The sequence below is a fragment of the Sciurus vulgaris genome (assembly GCF_902686455.1).
Source record: "Sciurus vulgaris genome assembly, chromosome: 4".
NCBI classification, from domain to species: domain Eukaryota; kingdom Metazoa; phylum Chordata; class Mammalia; order Rodentia; family Sciuridae; genus Sciurus; species Sciurus vulgaris.
In genome coordinates, this window is record NC_136464.1 from 85,604,161 (window position 1) to 85,618,617 (window position 14,457).

A 14,457-nucleotide genomic window follows, 5' to 3' on the forward strand; every position below is an offset into this window, starting at 1 on the left:
CTTCAAGACAGAGAGATTCCCTAGCCTATTATTTAAATCTGAAATTACTTGGTAGTCAAAATTCACACGAGGTCTCTGGCAGAACCACCAACCCATGATTACTACTATTTTATTAAGGATTCCTGGCAGCTTAATGTGGTGAAAATGGGTTAAACATTGCATGTCAACTCCCCTGTTCCACCTATGAAGAAAGTGAGGGACAGTGAAATAAACATCTCGGATAATTATTTATTTGAAAAGATGATTTTCAAGTTGCTCTTGACTCTAGATGCAACTTCCTTTCTTCTTCTATTTGAATACTCTGAGATGTCTGTAAACAAATGAGACCAAAATTTCTTATTTCACAACACTATTTTCATACTTCCTTGATGTGTCTTTGTCTGGTTTGGGTATGAGGGTGATACTAGCTTCATAGAATGAGTTTGGAAGGGTTCCCTCCTTTTCTATTTTCTGGACTACTTTGAGGAGTATTGGAATGAGTTTTTCTTTGAAGGTCTTGTACAACTCGGCTGAGAATTCACTTGGCTGGTCCTGGGCTTTTCTTGGTTGGTAGGCTTTTGATGGCTTGTTCTATTTCATTGCTTGAAGTCAATCTGTTTAAACTGTGTACGTCTCTAGAAATTTGTCGATTTCTTCAATGTTTTCTATTTTGTTGGAGTATAGATTTTCAAAGTAGCTTCTTGTTATGTATTTCAGTGATATCTGTCATGATATTTCCTGTTTCATCATGAATTTTAGTAATTTGAGTTTTCTCTCTCCTTCTCTTTGTTAGTGTGGCTAAGGGTTTGTCTATTTTGTTCACTTTTTCAAAGAACCAACTTTTCATTTTGTCAATTTTTTGAATTGTTTCTTTTATTTCCATTTCATTGATTTTAGCTCTGATTCTAATTATTTCCTGTCTTCTACTATTTTTGGTGGTGTTCTGTTCTTTTTCTACGCTTTTAGATGTAATGTTAGATTTACATTAATTTTAGATTATTTAGTTGTTGACTTTGTATTCTTTTCTTGAAGGCACTCCATGCAATAAATTTTCCTCTTAGTACTGCTTTCATAGTGTCTTAGAGATTTTGATATGTTGTATTGTCATTCTCATTTACCTCTAAGAATTTTTTTTTCTCCTCTCTGATGTTTTCTGTTATCCATGCTTCATTCAATAGAATATTATTTAGTCTCCAGGTGTTGGAGTAATTGTTGTTTTTTATTTTGTCATTGATCTCATACTTCAATATATACACTTAAACACACACTTTATATTCCCTATGTACCCAAATTAAATTTCTTTCCAGGTCCAACACACACATCTTCAGTATCTTCCTTAATTAATCCAGATAATGATTTCTCAATTCTCTCATCATATACAAAATTGTATGTTTCCTTATTGTTAATATTTATTGGGTATGTGTTCTGTTTGCACAAATCACTTTATTATATTATCCAATGTGTTTATTCTGGTATTTTTTCATATTGAATTTTTTTCATTTTATAATACTTGAAATGACTATCCCATCTGTAAGTCAACATTGTATGTTTCTCAAAGGAAAAGACTAACTTCCAGCCAACCCAATTTCTAGATTAGAGCATGCTATTTTACACAGAGCAGGATTGATACACAGTTGTCAAATAAAAAGTGTATACTCATCCTGAAGAGATCTGACAACTGTTTTGGGGTGTTACATATAAAAACTTAAGACTGAGTGAAATATTAACTGATAACCAAATGTTTGTCCAGTGTCTATTTTGTTGTTCTATTTTGTGAACAGAGTGTTAAGTAAAACTTTATTTTCTTTAAATATTGGTGAAAATGTCAGAGGCAAAACGGCAAGGACATTGTGTCTCACTGGGTCTTCTCAGTCCTCCTTCTCATCCTGACATGTGTACTCTTGTTTAGTTTCCCCCCCTCCTATCTGTTTTTCACAACATGTGTTTTTTTTTTTTTTTTTAGTTAAGAGAAAAAGGAAAGAAAAAACTTTTCTTCTTAATGTTATCCATCTTAGAACATTTTCATTTTTTTATTTATTACTGAAAATGTTCATGTTCTTATTTGTTTTGTATGGTCTTATGTTGAATGGAAGCCTAAGTCATATTATTTGCTTACAATACATCTAAAAGCAAAGAGTATTTAGAACCTTTTCACTTTAGAAAGAGTTTTACAAAACACATACTACTCAGTGGAAAATATCGGCAAGCTTGCTTTATCAAACACACAGAGAAACACACAAAATAGTGTAAAAATATGCAAAAATATATTGAAATACTAAATTTACACATCAGATGAACTATTAACTGTAAATCATGAAAGCACTCTTTTTACTGTTTGATCATGCTATGCTAATGAGTTTCAATATCATTCATAATGAACAAAATTTTTTTAGTCAAATGGGCAGATTGAAATCTAGAACCTGAAGAATACTACGTCAGGGATGTGAGAAAGAAGAGGATAAATGCAGCTGTACATCTACAGATAGTCAGTTTAGATCCTTTGATGAAGAACTTCTTGGCATTATGTTCTGATCTGCAAAATAGGGGCCTAACAGTAAAAGTTAGGGACTTAACTCAAGCCATGGGTAACATTTGGATTGCACCAAACTCAGATCTAGATTTTGTGGAAAACATTTAATATGCCAGAGGTTAGATTGAGAGACAGAAATCTTTGAAAATCAGCAAAAAGGAAAACAAGGAGCCACCTGATCATATTAAAGAGGAAAAAGGTGAATACCACAGTAAATAGGACTGGCACACATACACAAGGGGGCTGGCAAACTTGGATTTTCATTTAAAGTGAGATATTAAGCAAGAAGAATCAGATAAGCAATTCAGGAAGATGATATTTGGGAATTTTGGGTATGTCCTCTTGACTCAGGGTATTAAGAACTGGAGATACTCCTTTCTCTATGGGAGCTTTTACTTTTCTTTTTCCTTTTTTAAAATTTATTTTTATTTGTTTTAATTAGTTGTAAATGATAGTAGAATGCATTTATTCATTTTGATAGGTCATACATAAATGGAGAGTAATTTCTCATTTTTCTGACTACACATATTGTAGGATCACATCTGTCATGCAGTCATATATATACATGAGGCAATTATGTCCGTTTCACTCTACTGTCCTTCCTACCCCCTCCCATCCCCCTCCCTTCAATCCCCTCTATGTAATACAAAGTACTTCTATTCTTCCCTAGCCACACTCCCTCCACCGGTTATTGTGAATTAAGATCAGCATGTCACAGAAAACATTTGGCTTTGGTTTTTGGGGTTTGACTTATTTCACTTAGCAAGATATTCTCTAAATCCATCCATTTACCAACTAATGCCATTTTTTTAATGCTCCAATACATGGATCTGTTTGTGTTGTCATTATTGTTTATTTTTTAAAGTGTACTTTAGACCTTTCAGTTTTGATGCTGGAGAATGCCTCATTCAGTTTTGTGTTTGAGATTATACCACTGACCTATGGATTCTGACTCTCATTTTTTAATAATCTCCTTAATATTTATATCAGTTATATAAAATATTTCAAGATTTTTTGGTTTTATATATCTCTGCTGTATTTCTGCCAGATATAGATGTCAAAGGTGGGGCGATCACTTAAAATTTTATGTAGTCCATAAGATCTAATACCTGATTGTGCTTATTGGATATTTTATAATTTCAAAATTCATTCTACTTATAATTCTGTAAAATATTTGCTCCTAAAAGTATGTTACCAAGAGTTATAGATCAAATGACATTTTTTCCCACTTTACTTTGGTTTCCAATACAGTAACAACTTAAAAATATTTTAATATCTTCTAAGTTTCAGTTTTATGTGCTGTTGATATTTTAATGTAGTTAATATTTTAAAGTACTGTATCATATATATAAACCAGTATATTGTTAAAATGAATTTAGTTTCTATCTTTAATTCTTTTATTAAGAATTTTCTTTATTCCTTAAAAATAACAGGATAATGAAGAGACTGAAGTTGTAATAAAGAGAAACCAAGGACCACAAGACTTTACAATTAAAATTTAATCAAAGACAAAGACACTATAAGAAAAGGAACCTACAGGTCAATATGTCTAATGAACATTGATGGAAAAATCCTCAATAAAATACTATCAATCAAATTCAATAGCATCACAAAGATTATACATCATGATCAGTAGGAATTTTTCCCTGAAATGGAAGACTGACTTGGCATATGCAAATTGATCAGATCTATATTACATTATAGACTGAAAAATAACAGCCATATGAACATGCCAATTGATGCAGAAAATGTTTGTCAAAGTTCAGCACTTGTTCTTGATAAAAATCTCTGAACAGTTTAGGCATAAAAAGAATGTCTCTCAACATAATAAAAGCCATTTGTGGAAAACTCACAATTAGCTTTATAATCACTGGGGGAAACAGAAAGCTTTTTCCTTTAAGATCAGGTACAAGAAAAGTATGCTCATCCTTTCAACTTCTATTCAACATAGTATTGCAACTAATTACTAAGAGCAATTAGACATGAACTAAAAGGGATCTAAAATTAAAAAGAAGAAAATTATACTTACAGGATCTTGTCATTTGCAAGTATGTAGAGAATCCCAAAGACTCCACCAAAACACTAATAAATTAACAAATTAATTCAGTTAAAATTGCAGGATATACAAGCAACATAAAAATATGTGATATTTCTGTATACAATGATTTAGAAAAAAATAAATTTAGAAAATAATCCCATTTATGATGTGATAAAAATACTTAGGAATAAATTTAAGGAATTGAATGACCTGAACACTGAAAACTATAACAGAAATACACGCTAAATATTTCTGGCTCATGAATCAGAAGAATATTTTATTCAGAATCAGAGTGAGTTCACTACCCTAAAGCAAACTATAGGTTTATTGTCATTCCTACAAGAAATTCCCTTGTCATTCTTCATAGAAACAGAAAAAAACAGAAGATGTGTAAAGAAGACATAAGAAGCACCCCAAACATACCAGTCTGCCTGTGTCTGTATTTCTGCAGCCAGGAGCTACTTCTGCCACTGTGGCCATCATGGTCCAAGGGAAAGGACAGCATACACTAATGGAAATTAAGCCAAGATGAAGAACAAACTACAGAGATTCACAAGATTGGTTCTCTGAAAGCCAAAGCCAAGTCTAAAATTTCCTACAAAGAAAGGAGAGAAAATTCCAAAAAAGAAAATGTGGCTTCTGGGGTCGTGGCTCAGTGTCAGAACACTCGCCTAGTATGTGTGAAGCACTGGATTCAAGTCTCATCACCACATATAAATAAACGAATAAAATAAAGGTCTATCAACAACTAAAAAAATTTTTTAAAAAAATGTGTACTTCTAAAATACTATTTCTTCATCAAGTTGTATAAAAATGCAGAATTTAGTTTTAGTTTTTTAAAACTACATTGCTTGCACATAGGCACTTTAGTGTTAATTTGTGAGTAAGAAGCTTGTGTCACTAATAAAAGTCTCTGAAGCTGAATTGTTGTGGGAGAAAATTCCTTTCCTGTATAGTTTTAAGAAACTTCCTCTTGACTACCAGAATAAGGAATTTCTTGACAATGACACACATAACCACCTTTGCATAAATACCTTGTGGCATGGAGAAACTAAAATTAGTTTTAATGTCCTCCTCTTCCTGCCTGGCTTCAGCATAGAATTAACTTTTTTCAGGTTGGGACTTGACCCTCTAAAATTGGTCACCAGTATGTCAGGCAATCTAGATTTCCCAATGGTATCACTCAGATGGCATTCCTTGAAAATGCAGCACTTCCTTTTATAGATTGCAGATCCCCAGATTAATAATCCTTCCATTTTTACTTCATTTCCTTCTAATCAGGGTCAGCTTGTGAAAAGTTGCTAAACAACACTCTGAATGTGAAACCCTCCCTCTAAACTCTCCCCATGCAGATCAAATATTTCACTGAGATTTACAATGGCTTTTGACTCTTGGGAATCCATTAAAGAAGGAAGTTTGAAAGCCTTTGTGTACTTTTAACAGTTGTTAGTCTTGTGGAAATACCATGATTGTTTAAAGACAAAAATTTTAGTAAAACGATATAGTTTGAATTAGGATTTTTTTAAAGGATTAGAACAAACAGTCCTAAAATCTATATGGAATCACACACACAAATTATATGTCCTTAATAAAACTGGATACAGTTTGGCTAAGAAAAAAATTTAAAAAGGAAAGTTTAGAAAAAAAAATCCTAAAACTTAAATGGAGTTTAAGTTTAAATGGTCCAAAAGACCTCAATAGCCAAAGCAATTCTTAGGAAAGAAGTTGGAAGTATCACACCCCTTCATTTGAAATTATATTCAAAGGTACAACAAAACAGCATATTACCAGTCCATGAACAGACACATAGAAAAGTGGAACAGAAAAAAGAGCCCAGAAATAAATCCAAAAATATATGGCCAACTAATTTTCAAGGAGGACACCAAAAAGACATAATGGAGTAAGAATTTTCCCTTCAAAAAACGATGGTGGGGAAATTTGGTTTCTACCTACAATAGAATGAAATTGTACCCTTACCTTACACTATGGGCAAAATAATTTCAAATGTATAAAGAATCTAAACATAAGACCTGAGATCATAAAACTACTAGAAGAAAATATAGGGGATAATCCCTGGGCATTAGCCTTTGCAATTATCACCTCCTAGGGACATCTGTGCTCTCTCATTCATGGCAGCATTTGTTTGCAGTAGATGGAGATGGAGGAAAAACACCTGCAGATAAATGGGTAAAATTGTGTATGTGCGTGTAAGGAGATATTACTACAATTAAGAAAGAAAAGATTTTGCTAATGGTCAAAATGTGGATGAACCTAGAGGACATTGTGCTTAGTAAAATAAATTCAACAGGAAGAAAAACACTAAATGAGCTCATACATGAAATTTTTTTTTAAAAAATCAAATATATAAAAAGAGAATAAAAGCAATTATTAGGGTCAGGAAATATGGAAATGTAGATCAGAGGATAAAAAGTAGGAAATATACAGGATGAACAAGTCAAATGATCTAATTTCAGCAAGGGGCCTACTGTTAATAATAGTGTATTGTATTTGAGAATTTTGCTTAATTAGTATATAAGCAACTCTTGCCACAGGGAGAAAAATAGGTAATGGAGATGATGATGTTAATTTTTTCCATAATTTTCATGATGCATATACATACTTAATAATATTGTACTATATATCTTAAAATACACAATAAAATTAAAGACTAGGCTGGTGCAGTGGTGCACAGCTATAAGCCTAGTGACTCTGGAAGCTTAAGCAAGAAGATCTCAAATTCAAGGCCAGCCTCAATAACTTAGAAAGACCCTCCGTCACTTAGTAAAACCCTGTTTCAAAATAAAAATTTAAAAGACTGGAAATTGAAAGTAATATACAAATATTTTTAAATAAAACTATGCACAGCAATTTCATTTTCACTTTTGAGTAATGAAAACATTTTTATGCCAAAAAAGAGAAGTATTTGCTTAAATCAAGTGCTTTATGAGTTTTGAATTCCTAAATCTTAATTCCAGTTACAGACATGATTTTATACCTCCCAAGAAAGAAATGTTATTTTACTTTAAAACCATCATGAAGATTCTCCTGTTAATTGATAATTTGTAAAATTTGACATTGTAAAATATTGAAGATATCCTTATAAAGATTAATTTATTTAAGTATATTCAATCTCTTTTTTGGAGATATTCATACAGCAGGTTGGTGTTAAAATAAGCAGTGAGTAAAACAGGTAGGAAAAAAAAAGTATCCTATGTAGAATTAAACTAACATGTGTCAACCAATGTGATCCCATTCAATGACAAATTAAAAAATGCATGCTATTAATTACCAAATTTTAAATTTTTTCTCAAATAGAACTTTGGGGTAATTCTAAAAATTTTGTGACTCATATTTTCCTCTCTTTGCTAAAATTCTCACTTTGATTAGTAATAGAATTATTGAGAATCAAAATGCTCACCTCTAAGTTATAACTATGTCCCTTTTTCTTGTGATAATGGGGCAAACCATTTATTTCTTAATTTATTACAGACTGCATTTTGATTCATTGTACACAAATGGGGCACATCATTTTGTTTCTATGGTTGTACACGATGTAGATTCATACCATTCGTGTAATCATACATGTTTCCAGGGTAATGATGTCTGTCTCATTCCACCATTTTTCGTACATTCATTTCCTTTTACATAATCCAAAGGTCCTCCATTCTTCTCTCACTCACTGCACCCCATCCCCATTATATATCATTCTCCACTTATCAGGGAAAACATTTGGCCTTTGGTTTTTGGGGATTGACTTATTTCGCTTAGCATGATATTCTCCAATGCCATCCATTTATTTACAAATGCCATAATATTATTCTTCTTTATGGCTGAATAATATTCCATTGTGTATATATACCACAGTTTCTTTATCCATTCATCCGTTGAAGGGCATCTAGGTTAGTTCCGCAATCTAGCTAGTATGAACTGAGCTGCTATGAACATTGACATGGCTGCTTTACTGTAGTATGCTGATTTTAAATCCTTGGGGTATAAACCGAAGAGTGGGATAACTGGGTCAAAAGGTGGGTCCATTCCAAGTTTTCCCAGGATTCTCCACACTGCTTTACAGAGTGGCTGTAAAAAATTTGCAACTCCACCAGCAATATAAAAGTGTGTTTTTTCCCCCACATCCATGCCAACATCTATTATTGTTTGTGTTCTTGATAATAGCCATTCTAATTGTAGTAAGATGAAATCTTACAGTCATTTTAATTTGCATTTCTCTAATTACTAAAGATGTTGAACACTATTTCAAGGACTTAGGAAATAGAACAGAGACCCTGCACCTAATAGGACAAAGTAGGGGCGGAAGTGCCGCGAGCGAGGTGAGCCCGCAGTGCAGTAGCCGCGCGGGCTAGGACGCAGAGCTGTGGCCATTGCTTCACCTCCCTCCGGGCACGTGAGGATGACGCGCTTCGCCCTGACCGTTGTCCGGCATGGGGAAACAAGATTGAACAAAGAGAAAATACTTCAAGGACAAGGAGTGGATGAACCTCTTTCAGAGACTGGATTTAAACAAGCAGCTGCTGCTGGTAGATTTCTGAATAAAGTGAAGTTTACTCATGCTTTCTCCAGCGACCTCATGAGGGCAAAGCAGATCATGCATGGGATTTTGAAGCAAAGCATGTTTTGCAAAGACATGACCATAAAGTATGATTCAAGACTTCGAGAAGGGAAATACGGGACTGCGGAAGGCAAGCCGCTCAGCGAGCTGAGGGCAATGGCCAAAGCAGCGCGGGAAGAATGCCCTGTGTTTACACAGCCTGAAGGAGAGACATTAGACCAGGTAGAAATGCGTGGAAAAGACTTCTTTGAATTTCTGTGTCAACTAATCCTGAAAGAAGCAGGTCAAAAAGAACAGTGTTCTGCGGGAGCTCCGAGCAACAATCTGGAAGCTTCTTTGGCAGAGATATTTCCTTTAGAAAAAAACCGCAGCTCTGAAGTTAATTCCGACAGTGGAGCTCCTGGATTAGTAGCCAGTGTCTTAGTCGTGAGTCATGGTGCTTACATGAGAAGCCTGTTTGGTTATTTTCTGACTGACCTTAAGTGTTCCTTACCAGCATCCCTGAGAAAATTTGAACTGTCGTCAGTCAGTCCCAATACTGGGATTAGTCTCTTCATCATAAGCGTGGAGGAAGGAAAAGAACCTACAATGAAGTGTGTTTGTATGAACATACAGGATCATCTAAATGGAGTGACCGAAACGTGCTGAGTTTAGATCTACATCAAAATTTTATCAGTTTTGAGCCTCTGAAGTGTGTGCCTTTGGCTTACTTTATTTCCGTCCTTTGCTAGTGCTAATTTGGAAACAGTTAAAAGTCATATTATAAACTCTCCTGGAATGTCAGCCACATCACACAGTAATGGAAAGCCGTTTAGAATTGACTTACGTTGTCTGAGTGCAGCCTGCGTTTTCTATCCTGCTTGGTCCCATCTCTGAGTTATAAATGGAAGGAACTCAGTATTGCAAGTTGGGGGATTCATAACCTTGATACTGGATTTTTTCCCCTTTTAAAAAATGTTTGTTCTTTAATGAAAAAATCTAGCCTATTTTATTGATTTCTTGGTTAAAATACTGTATATTTTTTCCTATCTCATCAAAGTCTTGAAAGAACTATTTATATTTCCCATTGCATATTTATATTGACTGTTGTATTTTAAAAGAAAGTTCTTTAAATGGAAAATTCATACCATCATAAGTTTATGTAAAGTAAAATGATAAAATGACACTAAAACATTTTACCCAGAAATCAGCTGTTGGAATTTTTTATTCTAGAGGGTTTGAAATATGGGTGAATGCAGATTGTTGAGTGCAGAGCAACCTGGGGGAGGAAGCTAAGACTTCATCTGACTAAAACACATTACAGATGGACTCTCTGGGCAGAAGGTAAAAGAGCAGTATGCTGTAAACAGTATCTTGCAAAAGACAAGTGAGTGGAAGCCAAGAAAGTCCCCCAAAACAAGTTTGACTCAGAGCGAAGACCACCATTCACTTGCTTCATATTTAACCTGTAGGCTGAAGAACTTTCAGTTTGGTGAATGCTCCAAAGAAAGGGAACAGTTAATAGTGAACTATGTGGTAACCTCAGAACCCAGAGGGAGCTCATTGAAAATCATGGGGCAGAAGGCACAAATGAAGTTGCCTCCTCTTTCCACCAGATGGCACTGGAGGAAAGGAATCTTGACTAACCTAATGTGGACATGGGGTTGTTCCTTCAAAAGTCCTTGTCTAAATGAAGTCAGTAGATTGCTTTTAAGTAATCATGTTGATGAGTGCCATGAGTCTCACCTTACAAGAGGATGAATGTTCAACCCGTCAGTTAAGGCTAAAATCACTGATGTTGACATGTCCTTTGATTATCAATTTAAATCAGCTGTAAAGTTCTATACTACAACATCCTCAGTGTGTACAGCGGTACCATTTTTTCTGCCTATATTGAAACAAGGCATGAATTTGAGCACCAGAGGAAGTATACTATTAGTAAATACTTAAAATAATAACCTAAAAGAATAACAACCTCATTCCCACTGTCCCGAAGTAATACCTTTCCTTTTTTTCTTTCCAAAGAAATAAAACATTGAGATGTAAGAAGAGTTTCTTTTCATTCTCACAGTGCTGCTCCCTTACAGAGGCGACCAGTGCAGTGAGTGTATATGTGTTAATCTGTTCTTTTCATCTTCACCTTGTGTCTGTAAGGCAACAGTATTATTTGGTGCTTTAGAAATGTTTGTAAATATCATCGTGCTGTCTGTATACTTTATTTTTACCTAATCTGTGTTGGAGCACTCTTGAGATAGATATAGATCTAGTTAATTATAATCACTGTACTCTAATGAATAAATTTAGCACATTTGGTTTAAAAAAAAAAAAAAAAGAAGACAAAGTAGGCCCAATCTTCATCATGTTGGTGTAGGATCAGACTTACTTAATAAGATTCCCAAAGTACAAGAAATCAAAGCAATAATCAATAAATGGAATGGACTCAAACTAGAAAGGTTTTTCTCAGCAAAGGATACAATCAAGAATGTGAAAGAGAGAGCCTACAGAGAGGGAGAAAATCTTTTCCACACACACTTCAGATAAAACACTTTTCTCCAAAATTTATAAAGAACTTACAAAACTTTACACCAAAAATACAAAGAACATAATCAATAAATGGGCCAAGGAACTGGACACTTTACAGGAGAAAACATAGAGGTGATTAATACGTATATGAAACAGTGTTCAATAACTCTAGTAATTAGAGAAAAGCCATTTATTTTTTGAACTTGTTTCCTCATCTATGAAGTGAAAGGCTTGGGTAGCATCACTGGTTCTCAATGAAAGTGTTACCAATACTCTGTTTTCTTCAGATTATGTAAAAGAATTGCTTTTTTTAAAAAAAGTCTTAAAATCTAAATCACAAGTATTTTTATGCATTTTTTTTATTCTGTTCTACATTTTTATGCATATATTTTTAAAAATTAATATAATGTTAACAAAAGTGAAGGGACGAAAGGAAATAAATATTTACAGTGAAAACAATGTGCAATTACTAAGACTCTCTTGTTATTTGACTACATTAAAAGACTCTCCTTAGAGATGGCAGGATTTTCAAGATTATTTCAAATCTAAAATTCCATAATAAACATGCACACAAAACTCTTTTACACTTAATAATTCCACAACTATATTTTCAAATGTTTGTATTAGTGTACTATAGTTATACATAATACTGGGATTCATTTTGACATAATCGCACAATCCCTAGTATTTATTTCCTGTTTTCCTCTCCTCCTCCCTCTCTATTCCCTATTCCTCTACTCTACTGGTCTTCCCTCTATTTATTTATTTATTTAACTTGTGCTTTATAGATACACATAAAGGTGAAATTCACTATGTTAAATTCACATATGTACATTGTATAATTTGGTTAGTTTTGTTCCACAATTTCTCCCTTTTCCCATCCCTCCTCCCTTACCTCAATGGGTTCCTCTACTCCACTCATCTCCCTTCTATTTTCATAATATCCCCTTACTCTGTTTTTTCCCTTATTTTGTTCTATGAGAAAAAAAACAAAAAACAAACAAACAAACAAAAACCATTTGAACCTTTACTTTCTGAGACTGGTTAATTTCACTTAGCCTGATATTCTCCAGTCAATGAATGGACAAGAGAACTATATATACATTTCTCAAAAGAAAAAATAACAAATGGCCAGCAAGTATATGAAAAATATATTCAACACCCTTAGCAATCAGAAAAATACAAATCAAATTACATTGAGATTTCATCTCACCCCAGTTAGTCAAGATCATAAATGCTGACAATGCTGTAAGGAATAAGTACAATACTCAATGTTGATGGAACTGCAAATTAGTACAACCACTCTGGAAAACAGTATGGAGATTATTCACAAGACGAGGAATTGAACCATCTTATGACTAGGTATCCCATTCCTTGGTATTTACCAAAAAGAATCAGTATGATATTGAGATATAGTCATGACAATGTTTATAGCAGTGCAATTCACCATAGCCAAGTTGTGAAATCAGCCTAGGTGACCAGTAACATATGAATGCATAAAGAAAATGTGTTATATATACACAGTGGAGTAATTACTCAGCCTTAAAGAAGAATGAAATTATGGCATTTGCTGGCAAATGGATGGAAATTAAGAATATCACAATTCTGTTATTCATTAACAAGAAGACTAATAATTAAAATTAAAAATTCAAATGTATTTCTTCTATTTCTGATTTAATATTAATTAGTATTTTCTTCTATGCATTTCTATATGTGTACTCAGAGAATCCAATCTAAAAATTAAAAACATCAGTAATAAAATTAGTCTGCTGAAGATATCCTGCCCCATAGAATGGAAGCTGTGAAGGACTATAGAACCCTCAGTTGGCAAGGTTCTTTGACACTTATCACCTGAAGCTACACTGTGTTTAACCACACATATATTCAAACTCCTTATGAACACATTCAGAAATGGTGAGCTCACTAACTCATGAACTTTCAAGAGTTAACAAATCAATCTAAAGCCCAGGAAGCTGTTGATTCTTCTAAACTTTCATATTTTTATGTGATTTTTGAGCCTCGTGGCAGAGAACATGCCCTCAGCCTATCTGGAAATGTGGTCAGGTACAATACCAATAACCACAGCTGAGGTGATTCACTGAATTGAAAATGATAAGCTGTATCTAAATATTTCATCTCATGAATATATTTTTCCTCTTGGTATCCAAGGGCTGGGGATGTGGCTCAGTGGTCCAGTGCCCCTGAGTTCAATCCCCAGTACTCACCCTTGACCTCACCTCACCAAAAGAAAAGAACTTAAATAGTGGTTAATAAGAAAGAAGCATCAAAGTATTTAGGTTTGGAATATGTCTATAATTCAAATAGGTCAGCAAAAGCAATCTACCTGCCTACCTATCTACATATGTACCTATATACCCACTTGTACTCTATCAAGAAATGAAAACAATGAGACAAAATATTAGTGACAAGATACAGGTTGTCTGTGTGAGTGTACATTGCAGTATTTTTTCAACTTCTTCATGTTTGTCACTTTTCAAAATAAAAGCATTGGGGAAACATGAATAAAAGTCAGTCTTTAGTCACTTGATAACTCATGCATTTTTGGATGAATACTTACCCCTTCTATCACCTTTGTATTCATTTTGTGTATGGGGCATGGAGCTTTGCCTCTTCAGATACTGAGCTCTAGAGAGGATAAATGACTTACCTCATGAGAAGCAGAACCATGTGCCCTGAGAGAGGAAAAAACTTGGCAAGTAGAGAGTCAATGTCAAACATATTGAAATTTTAACAATAGTTACAAAGTTAAAGTGTTCGTTTTGATTTTAAATTTATTATTTCTCAGTAAATATCATAAAATGTTTGCAGTAAAGATTGGGT

General features: G+C 33.8%; 1 protein-coding gene across 1 annotated transcript; it reads left to right on the plus strand.

Moving 5' to 3' along the window:
• Nucleotides 1–8,874: 8,874 nt before the first annotated feature.
• Nucleotides 8,875–11,405, plus strand: LOC306660489 (fructose-2,6-bisphosphatase TIGAR-like). Its single transcript, XM_079138755.1, has one exon. The coding sequence runs from the start codon at nt 8,956–8,958 to the stop codon at nt 9,760–9,762; it is 807 nt and encodes a 268-aa protein (XP_078994881.1). The 5' UTR covers nt 8,875–8,955; the 3' UTR covers nt 9,763–11,405.
• Nucleotides 11,406–14,457: the final 3,052 nt, after the last annotated feature.

Excerpts from the sequence above, each read along its gene's own strand:
- LOC306660489 (XM_079138755.1), top strand. The coding sequence starts at position 8,956 with ATGACGCGCTTCGCCCTGACCGTTGTCCGGCATGGGGAAACAAGATTG.